Source organism: Lathyrus oleraceus, chromosome 5, assembly GCF_024323335.1.
Source record: "Lathyrus oleraceus cultivar Zhongwan6 chromosome 5, CAAS_Psat_ZW6_1.0, whole genome shotgun sequence".
Classification (NCBI taxonomy): domain Eukaryota; kingdom Viridiplantae; phylum Streptophyta; class Magnoliopsida; order Fabales; family Fabaceae; genus Lathyrus; species Lathyrus oleraceus.
The window spans coordinates 64008508-64020122 of NC_066583.1; the positions used below are offsets into that span (position 1 = coordinate 64008508).

The 11615-nt window shown below is 34.4% G+C and overlaps 1 protein-coding gene across 1 annotated transcript; it reads right to left on the reverse strand.

The window, feature by feature from the left end:
* Positions 1-4024: 4024 nt before the first annotated feature.
* LOC127084917 (sulfite exporter TauE/SafE family protein 3) lies at positions 4025-9078 on the reverse strand. Its single transcript, XM_051025439.1, has 12 exons — positions 8765-9078; positions 7605-7764; positions 7290-7490; positions 7137-7201; positions 7025-7052; positions 6847-6908; positions 5069-5155; positions 4930-4980; positions 4614-4835; positions 4443-4536; positions 4211-4351; positions 4025-4121 (listed from the first exon to the last, which is right to left on the reverse strand). The coding sequence occupies exons 1-12, from the start codon at positions 8972-8974 to the stop codon at positions 4036-4038; spliced, it is 1407 nt and encodes a 468-aa protein (XP_050881396.1). The 5' UTR covers positions 8975-9078; the 3' UTR covers positions 4025-4035.
* Between the last annotated feature and the right edge of the window lie 2537 nt (positions 9079-11615).

Below are 11615 nucleotides of genomic sequence, written 5' to 3' on the forward strand. Positions count from 1 at the left end.
AAGTAAAATTTTAAGCATAAATTTTAAACTTTGAATATACACATTAAAGTTAACATAAGTTTTAAGCATACCTCATATCCTACGCATATGAGGTTTGTCGGCCATGCAACAAATGAACCTACTGCTTCGTGCACCGTTGTTGCATCCGAATCATCGCTAGGATATGGTAATGTTGCATTCGGCTCAACTGCAATATCAACTGATACCTTCAAACATCCAGCAGGGAGCTCTCTAGTGTGGAGTAATACTCCGCTAACGTTATGCACTTTTCCCTTGCCAACCATCCGATAGTATGGTGACGACAAATACAGCTGACAATGGGAAATGCCCTAAAACCAATAATAACAAGAAATCGTTAATGTGTATATATGTCAAATACATAATTTAAGCAAATAGTTCAATTTAAGACAATTATATGTAATTACCTCTGGAATGTTTGGCTGAAAGGTACAGTTGATACTGTTTTTGTCCGAAGCATCTCTGTATACCGTTGAGGCGCTAGCCTCTCTTTCTCTCCTCAATGCATCAAGCTCAGCTTGCATGGCTTCCAATCTTGCATGAAGCTCCCGATTACTAGGAGCCTTTCCTTTTTTAACACTGAGGGAGGTCGGAGTGACTCCAAATCCCTTACCCCTCACCCGACCAGAATACTCAGGGACATCTAATGCCCGACTAAGTATGCTCTTAGTATCATCGGGAGATAGAGACTGAGATAGCTCCTCCTGAAAAATCAGATGAATACCGTATACTTGTCAAATATTTGTGTATAAAAATGTTATTCAATTAATGAAAAAATGTTATACTTACACATTTCTGGTATACGTTTAAAACTTCTTCTTGAGGAACTCCAGATTTGCCCACACGGGCTTCCTTCCACAAAACATGTGCAGGAAGAGATGTTTCTGAACTTTCCTCCTTCTGCAGCTACACATTAAGTCATACAATTTGATCAGATAAAACTAATATATGATGAACAAATTTGTTTTCGCAATTTATAAATACTTACCATGGATTGTTCTAAGCGTCCATATCCGACACGTCCTTTTCGGTACGGATATGCGGGACTTGATGCTCTTTCCCGATTTGTAGCACTTATTCTTTGAAAAGTCGGGTCTTGTCTTTTGGATTTGAAAGCTTCCCATTCTTCAGCCTTAATGCTATACCCAGATAGATTCCCGTATGCTGGAAAATCATTAATTGTGCCAAACAACATCGCCCTCAAATTGAAACTTTCTTTCCTATATCCATCATAAACCTCCACACCGTTCTCCCACAAAATCTTTAAATCTTCGATCAGAGGTGTCAAGTATACGTCTATGTCATTCCCTGGTTGTTTAGGCCCAGAGATTAACATAGATAACATCATGTACTTACGCTTCATACATAGCCACGGAGGTAGGTTATAAATCATAAGAATCACAGGCCATGTGGTATGTGAGATACTTTGAAGACCATGTGGGTTCATTCCATCAGTAGATAATGCCAATCGAAGGTTTCTTGCTTCTGATCCAAACTCAGGATAATCATTATCAATCTTCGACCACTGTGGTGAATCAGCCGGATGCCGATACATTCCATCAATAATTCTTTCATCTGCATGCCAAGTAAGATGTCTTGCATCGGTTTCACTACGAAACATGCGCCTAAATCTCGGAATTATCGGAAAATACCATAAGACTTTTGCGGGAGATAATCTTTTCTTATATCGAGACAAACCGCATTTAGGGCACTCAGTTAACATTGCATATTCGTTACGAAACAAAATGCAATCGTTAGGACAAACATGTATCTTATCATAGCTCATGCCAATAGAGCACAACATTTTTTTTGCCTCATAGGTTCGATTAGGAAGAACATTATCATCCGGTAGCATTTCTCTCATAAGGGCCAACAACTCTGTGAAACTTTTATCCGACCATCCATTGCCCGCCTTTAAGTTGTACAACTTTAATACCGCAGAAAGTCTTGAGAATTTAGTGCAACCTTTGTACAACAGTTTCTCTGCATCGCTTACCATCCTCTCAAACATTTCAGGACAATCATGAAGATCTTCTTCCAGTGCTTCTACAATCTCTTCAACTCGATCACAATCGTATGTTTCCGTGTCTTTGTCGTATGAAGCATAGGTCGTATTACTTTTTCCACTCGATTCAACATTCTCGTTAATTTTCTCACCATGAAATATCCAACACTGATAACTTTGATCAATTCCATGCCTCAGCAAATGCGATTTCAATCCATGTGCGTCAACCTTACCAATATAACAACAACGCAAGCAAGGACAATGCATTCGTCTGGGGTTTTCAGCGTGTTGAACAGCATACTTAACGAATTCCAAAACCCCACTCTCGTACTCTTTGGTCATTCGATCGGCACAGATCCATGTTTTATCCATGGTTTTCCTTTCAAATTGCATGTACATATACATACACAATTCAATATACATACATACACAAACTAACAACTCCCAAATCACCAACTTTCATTAAACATTGCATTTGTAACACCAGCAACTAACCGATTAGCATAGCATTTTCAACAAACAGTTAACAAGAATTATCATAATTATAAATTTCAATGAAGAAACATGTACACCAAAGCATTAGTGCAAACCATTAACACCATTTCAAAAGGGGGCATGAATGCATTGCTAACAATCATTTCCTACAATAACAACCCTATTAATCATCTTAACAATGACAGTTGTGGTGGATAGTAAAAATTTGATCAAGATTGCAACAGGGCAATGGACAAACCACAAGCATTGAGTGTAGATTCAAACAGGGCAGCCATATGCTAACACCAACCCATACACATACGTTCAGCCATGGATCTAATTGCACACATACAAGGCTATAATAAACAACAACGGGTCCATTCAAGCAGAGCAATTAACATAGGCAAAACATACAACTGCAACAAGTATAAAAGAAAGAAACTATTGCAGTAACAATCCAAGTTATTTGAACTCATGGCATTACAATCAAACAAGCACATTTTTAACACCAACATTTCAGTTCAAGCCAAAGTCAAACAAGCAGGCGTTGTGGCATTGCATAACTAGTAAGCTAGCTAACTAACACAATAGCTCAGTTAGCATCATTGACAAATCCAAGAACACTCCAACATTCTAACTTCATTCTATGACAGAAATCCCACTGAGTTCATTAATTTTTCTTATTGTAATTGACAATGGAAGAAGAGGAAGTGCATTAGAGCAGAACGTACCGTATTCAAGTGTCTCCTTGCGCTGCAACCTTTGATTGTTTGGGTGACGGCGGAGGTTCGGAGGTGAGAGGCGAGTGCGGCGGTCGATTGTTTGGGTGACGGCGGAGGGACCCTTGAAGGCGGAAACTAGGGTTTTCGGAAGTTGAAGGAAAATAGGGTGATATGCGTGATGTCGTGTTTTGGAGAAGAAGGTTATGGCTGTTGGAGACTGAGGAGAAGAAGGTTATGGCTGCGTGAGTGAAGAAGAGGGAAAACAAATGAACAGAGAACGAAAGCGCTAAGGTCTGAAATTTTATTTTTATTAGACCTTAGACAGCGCTTTTGTGGAAAGCGCTTTCTAAGGTATGCCTTAGACAGCGCTTTCCAAAAGCGCTTTCTAAACCCCACCTTAGACAGCGCTTTTGGTTTTTAATTTTTTTTTTAATTTAAAGACTTTAGACAGCGCTTTATCAAAAGCGCTGTCTAAGGTCTATATTAAAAAGCGCTTTCATTATTTTTTGGGAAGATTTTCCGTGTTTTATTTTAATTTTAACATTAGACAGCGCTTTCTTTTAAAAGCGCTGTCTAAGATGCGCTGTTAAAAGTCTTTTTTGGCGTAGTGTTACTTTTATATAATGAATGGAAACATGAATAACCTTACATATAACTCAGCTTTAATCAAAATTAATTTTACAAAATTATTTCACTCAAAATCAAATTTACAAAATTAATTAATTCAAAATCAAAATTTATCCACAAAAATCAAATATGCAATAAATTGGATAATATAAACACAATAAAAAAATACATGTTCCCAAAAGTGCTATGCTATGACCCATATTTGCAGATATTCTCAAATCCCATATATTCATGATTTGCAATCTTGTGCACCATATTTGAAATGCCAACTCCACCTAACAAAATGAGTGAAAAAAATGTCTTAGAACTCATAAGCATACACCTATAATGAGTATATATTAAAGAGGAAAATTGGTATGCTTACCAAGTGAGATTGCACTGATAAATACTATCCCAGCAAGAATAAAGATGATGACAGATGCTCTCCCAAATAGGTCAATTATCTTTCTCACAAAATGTTGTCCAACCAAGGCTGCAATAATAGCCACCATGTTGAAGTAGAGAGCTGTGTGTCACATTTCAAAAACAACACATTAATAACAAGCAATTGATCATACAAAATCGAACATTATTATAAACCTCTCGATAACACGAACCATATGGAACTGGGAATCGTTTCAACATGAAGTATTCCACGACGCACATAGACGAAGAGAATATCATGATGAACGTCGTTGTGGCGCTCGACACCTGTGCACATTCGATATTTTATGATCAAGAAAACATAAACAAAGTTTTTGTATAAAATAATGCAATTCGAAACTCACTTGAGGAGGGATTCCCAGTTCCAGAAAAAGTGGACTGATAATGAATCCGCCTCCCAGTCCCAGCAATCCACCGATTACGCCCGACAATAGGCCAAAGACACAATAGATGATTAGTTTGATCACTGTAAATTCTTTGCCTTGATCACTTGTGGAAGCGATTTCTCTTTTCCTTGTGAATAATGCAGTTGCCTTATATGAAGATACCCCAACTGAGATTGGAATCTGCACATATATATATATATATAACTTGTATAAGAAACATTCATATTTCATATACAAATTCATAGAAATTATTGATGATAAAAGAGATTATTACCTGCAAAAAGTTGAGTACCCAATATGTTGTTGAACATGTAGATGTGTTTTGCTGTCAACAGAAGATATTATTGATTTAAGATGAATTGCATGTTATAAACTGTTGTTATGAATTTACTATCATTGATGAAAGAACAAACCTTAGCAATCTGTAGTGCAATGAATGAAACCCAAACAAGTGAAAGAAGTCCAAACATTTTCCAGTCCACATTTTCAATTATAGTCACCTGCAATTATCGTATATTGTTATGTATATAAAGGTGTTAAAAGAGATTTTGTGAATACTTTGATGAATCTTTGATTAATCCTTATTCTTATTTGATTAAAAAACTAACTGATTACAATGGCCAATTAATGTGGGATTAGATTATGGGAGAGATGCACAATATTGAGATTGTCACAAATTAATGTGGGAGAGAGAAGGAGATGCATAGTTCAGCTAGAAGAGACTCAAGCCATAAAAAGTTCTGAGGTGGTATGTGCCAACATGCAGTATTCTACCTCTGCCCTCAACCTAGCTACCAAACTGTTTATCGAAGCTCCATGAAACTAGATTTAGGTCAAAGAAGATGCATGAACCAGACATGGATCTTCTATCGCCAACATCACCAGTCCAATCACTATCAGTATACGCTCGAAGTGAGAATTTGTGAAAAGGATTGGAAGGAAGCAAAATGAGACCGTAATTGATTGTGCTACTTAGATATCTCAAGATTAGTTTAGCAATTGTCCAATGTGTAGGATAGGACGTGAACTACCATGCCTTGTTAACACTGAAAGCAATGTGAGGTCGAGAAAGAGTAACATATTGCAACACCCAAACTATGGACATGTATTGATGAGGATCTATAGCTCTCATTTATGTGATGTCAAGTTCTCTTGAAACCATGAACGTTTTTCCTATTGACACTTCCGACGTTCCCCGAACTCCCCAAACGTGTTATCAGAGTTCTGGTTAGGTTATATGGAGAAGCACACATGGATCCTAGTGTGGATCAAGGCTAATGAAATGAGTGACTCATAGTTGTGGGGAGATTGTTGTATTTCAAATGTGAAAGTGCTAAAAAGTCCCACATCAATTAAGAATGGAGGAAATATTGTGTTTATAAGATAGGTAACACATACCTCATTGTCTTAAGGTTTTGGGTGAATACGTGGTGTTAAGATTTCTTTGAACCATGAAAGTTTGGTCCATTGACACTTTCGACACTACCTGGACTCCCCAACGGTGCTTTCATTTTTCATGATAATTTTCTTATATAATGAAGTAAGTTAGTTAAGATATCTCACCTAAACAATACGAGACTAAAAAGTTTTTTCAACTAACACATAATATAAGATCTAAATAATTTTTTCAAATTTATCTCTAAATACTGGAATATTAACATAATATTCCGGCACTTAAGCTAGATTGGTAGAAACATTTGAAACTGAAAGTTTTTGCCCAAACTTATTAAGTTGAGCCTTTGGAATGTAAAGCAAAGCCTCAACATCATAAATGTAGGTGGCTCGGGGCAACCATAAACATGCATTATAAATGGACTATATTTCTCTAGAAGTCCAACAATCATAACATTATTATGATCTTGTTCATAAATGGAATCACCTATAGATGGCTTTAATGCGAAGAAAAAAAATCAAAAGTCAAACAATTTAGTTTCTTGACCGTCTTAAGTTTTGTACACAATTGACGCACATGAGCTTCTATGATAACATTAAAATGCTTATGAATGCCGTCTAGCTAGAGATTACTAAATAAACTTCTTTTGAAAATAACTTATAATATAAGATATTAGTTTAGTGATTAGAGTTTAATTTTCTAATCAGAAGATTTTAATAGACAATCGTATAATGATCACGCCACTTAAAAAAAATAATACGGAGATAGATCAACCCTATCCATCATTAGTTTAAATACCTTGGTTTCATTTTCAATGGCACCATTTGGTCCAGTTGGAAGAGGTTTGTATTCTGCTTCAGCTTCAAAACCTAACCAAAAAAACTTGCATAATGTCTAACATAAAAAATAAAAAAATGATCAAAAAAAAATATTTTTGTTTTGTTAAATATTTCTAATAAACAATATTTAAACTCACCAATTGATTCTTGTCTCCTGGCAGCCTCCTCCTAGAATGAATAGTCATAAAAAATTTAGTGTTCATCATTAAATAAATAACAATGGATTCAACATGAAACAATAAAAGAGACCTTTTTAACTATGGTTTCCTTTTTCCATGTCTCAGTCCCTTTAAAAAATGCCTTAGTTGATGTGCCTAAAGAAGAGTAAAAAAATTAGAGGAGCAACAAAATAAAATGAAGAATGCCAAACTGAAAAGAACAGTTTCATAGTTAATTAGTTACCTAAGAAAACAACAATAAGCAATATTGTTACAAGCCAATCTGGAAACACAACATTGAAGATAACTCCAATGCTGATACCAAGCATGAGCATAGGTTGAATGAGAAGTGCTAAATCATAGTCTATTATTGGCATATTTAAGGTTGGATGTCTCAGTTTAAGATTGTAGTAAGCTGATGCAATGGATACACCCATCACCATACCTGAAACAAATCCAATATCTTATAAATAATTAAACAAGACATAACACTCATATTTCATACTGATACTCACACGTCGACATCTGTAATAGTTGAAAATATAAAGACATGACTTACATTTCGAAATAGCAGTGGATGATTTGGGATCAAATCCAATAATAAGAGTGAGCATAGAAACAAATATTCCACCACCACCAATGCCACCGGCACTTCCAAATGCCGCTCCACAAAAACCAACGAAAGTGCCCAACACTATTTGCCATCCAAACTCCATTTCCTGCATAATTCAAGAGTCTTATTTATTTTTATCCAATTAAATTCACCTTAATCGATAATATTATAAGAATATCATATTGCAAAATACAAGTTAAAACCAATTATATCGTATTTATTATTTTTAAAAGTATATTTTTGAGCTACGATGTCTCATTTATTTATTTGAACCAAAAATAAAAGTTTTGTATATGTTAATTATAATAAAAGGGAATTTAAAAAATTAATACTTGCTTAGTCTCAAACTAACATCTATTAGTTAGAAATATTTCAATGCAAGAAATATTGGATATACCATTATATATATCAAGATCAAATAATATTAAGGTGTTAAACTTAATAATATGATATATCCGATAATTCCTTACCACATATTCTTATAGTAAAACTCACCGTTAAATTCAATATTATTGTTATATAGATTATGTCTATCAAATTTAATATCAATCGAAAATTGTTTACAAGATACATAAATTGTCTTGCAAAACTTAAGGGAATATCTTTCTCTTTAATATATAAATTAATTTGTTATTGATGTAAAATTTTATACGTGTTATGATAATAACTTTAAATCAAACAATGTGTCTTGTTATACAGACATAAGGTGAAGACTGGAGACGACATGTTACTAAGTTTGACACCTCTCTCTATCTATCTATCAAACTATATATATATATATATATATATATATATATATATATATATATATATATTACAAAAAATTAAAATGTAGATAAATGAGATATTATGAAATACAACAAAACAATGGTTAGTTTTAATAAAAAAAAATTATAACTGTTTTTTTAAATATAGATCTAAAAACCTTAAAAATACTTATTTTAGAGAGAGAAAAAAAACATATCCATAGAAATTAGAAAAAAAATATATCAGTGAATATTCTTCTTAGAACAAGAAACAAACAGAGACAACTCAAATTTGTTTTTCTTTGGAATAACGTTTAAGTTTAAGATAAAAGAAAGATAAAGAGAAAAGTGAAAGCTTACCGGCCAGACATGTGTATAACCTAAACCATCTGTTTTCCAAAAGAAATTAACTGCTTTTGAGAGAAAAGTGTGTTCATGATTTTGAGTCATAGAAGTAACATTAAAACTTGTTACTTGTATTTTCGCAAACCTTCTTTCACCATATACACTCACAAAACAACCAAACAACAAAAACAATATCCATAAAAGTAATATGAATCTCATTTTCATATCACCCTTTTTTTTCTTCAATACACAATAGATAGCTTTGAATGAAATATGGAAGAGTGAAAGCAAGAAGAGATCGATTTCTTTCTCCTCCTAAATATACTGATGATGCATATTCTATTTTCCCTCATAAAAAATCAACATAGTGGATATTCTTTATTTGTTTGACATAAAATAGTTGAGATTCTAAATATTACTATTATTTTGTCATGGGCCATTTTTTTTTAGGACGTGACCGAGGATCTTTTTAGGATGCATATTCCATTTTCCCAAATAAAAAATCAACATAGTACAGTTTTTTTTTGTTTGACATAACATAGTTGAGATTCTAAATATTATTATTATTTTGTTAGTTGAAATTCTAAATATTACAATAATATTGAGAACGTGACAGAGGATCTTTAGCCACGTTTATTTATTTTTTATAATATAAAAAAAGTCGTTTTAGCTTTTTTTATTTTTTATTTGTTTTATTTTATAAAATAAGCTTGGTTTACTTGACCCTCCTCCAAAAGAAGCCTAGTTTACTTTGACTATTTCATTCTTATTTCCTTTTCACATAAAAATAGTAGAATACATTTCCATAGGACTGGTTTATCATAAATATAATTGATTTTTTTATTAAAATATCCATATTTAAAAAAAAATCATAAAATAATTTACATTTCAGATAATTTTCTAAAATAACTCACTTTAAAGAACTGGTGTCAGATGAATTGGTGTATGTTCTCTAAGTTATAGAGGTGACACCAATTGGATTGACTTATGCACCTAGTGATGTCAATCCAATTGGCGTCTATGTGTTAAATTTAAGAGGAGGCGTCAATTGATCTGACACTTATGCGTGTTGTGTATTTTTTTCTTTTAAAATGATATACATTTTATATAAAAATCAAAATTGGACCAATTGGTATTAATATTAATATGCGTTTACATGCGAATGCCGAAAAGACTAATGTCACTGATCGAGATGACCTAATCGACTTTCGGTACCACATCTCCTAGCTACCCGAACGCGTGACCCTGACCCACGTTGATGATTCACCCCAGGTGTTTGAGGATTTGGGGGCTCAGGAACATCACCACCACCTGCAGGAGATTCCCTAAGATTTTCAGACAAATCTGCGTAGTCATGTGTATGCAATGAAGCGCTACCGCCATAGCTAAGTTCGTGACCCATGCTAGAGCAGTTGGGTTGTATTTGAGTTATTGAAGGGTGGCCAAGACGATTAAAGGGCGACATTGGTGTGAATGATACGTCGAGAAAAGGTTGAAATGGTTTTTTTGGTGTTTGGTAGCCATATGGTTGTTGCATGTTTTGGTTTTGTGATGTTTGGGCTTCTTGGCTATAATAGAATAAGGGACAATTGGTGTTAAATGATCGCTGAGTGTTTTGGCTAAGGCGACTATGGTAGGGTGATGTGTTGGATGCATAAAGATGTTAGGTGTCTTGATGATGATCTTCTTGTTGGTGGTGGTACGGGGTATGCTCTTGGTATTGTGGTTGGGTGTTTGGCATTTTAAGATCGTAAATTTGTTTGTTTGTGGACCTATAATTTTGATGGGTAGAGGGTTATGAGTAACCGCTCTGGAAATATTGTGAGGGGTTAGATGTTGAACCTTCTTGTGTGTAAGTTATCTGGCGTGGGTCGTATAGGTACATATCCTCACCGAAGAACTCAAATCCAACCGATCTGTACCAAGCCATATAATTATGAGTTGGTTTTTCTTAGGTTGGCATCATAACGTCAGTTAAGACATGGTTTTGTCAGCGCTTTCATTTTCGACACTCAAATCTGGTGAAGCTTTGCCAACGGTTAAAGTTCCATTGGTCGTTAACTTTTCGTAGATGTCATTCTCTGAGGTTTGTCGGGGGATCTGGGATGCATTGAAGCATACCGAACTGCAATTTAACACAGTCACTATGGTGCATCTCCGTTGTGGTGAACCTCATGATCGGTGTGCATACAGTCCAAACAGTTGTATCTTGTTCGTTGATTTCATGGTCATGATCCAAGTTTAGATATAGATACCAAATGAACTGAAATGTTTAGATTATAAAATGGGTGTCATTATAAACAAATTATTACAAATTAATTCGATTAATGACAATACATCTGTTGGTCGAAGGTGATCCAAGAGATTGTGATATTGAGTAATACATTGTCTAGGACATCTGTTGTAACTCATACCACGAGTCGGCCATCTGCATCAAAAAATTAAATATATTATTTAGAGATAATAATCGGTAAAGTAAGTAAATATCGTTAATTGCTAAGAACTTACTTTTGTGCGTACGGGAATGTGAACGGGTTGTGGTTGACGGGTGCTAGGGACGGTAGTCTGGACCAGCCCTGTGCTTAGAGCAAAATAGCACATCCATAAAATATAAATCTGTCTTTGTGTATATTTTTACACAAAGAGCTACAAAGATACGTCAAACAAGCGGACCCCCAACTATAACTTCTTATTATATCTACATGTCTTAATAAAGGTAAATACATAACATGCATATTAGAACCGCTACCTTCGGGAAATAAAAATAAACCAATTAAAAGCATAATATAACACCTAGTTTTTATTATTCGAGCGTCTTTGGTAGAATTTTCATCTAACTGTAAGCTATTGTAATATACCTTAACGC

Bases quoted from the DNA above. Each gene is read 5' to 3' on its own strand.
- LOC127084917 (XM_051025439.1), bottom strand. From the start codon at position 8,974: ATGAAAATGAGATTCATATTACTTTTATGGATATTGTTTTTGTTGTTT. The intron at 7,202-7,289 runs GTAACTAATTAA...ACTCTTCTTTAG, and splicing joins GCTTATTGTTGTTTTCTTAG to GCACATCAACTAAGGCATTT. The intron at 4,122-4,210 runs GTAAGCATACCA...TCATTTTGTTAG, and splicing joins TATCAGTGCAATCTCACTTG to GTGGAGTTGGCATTTCAAAT.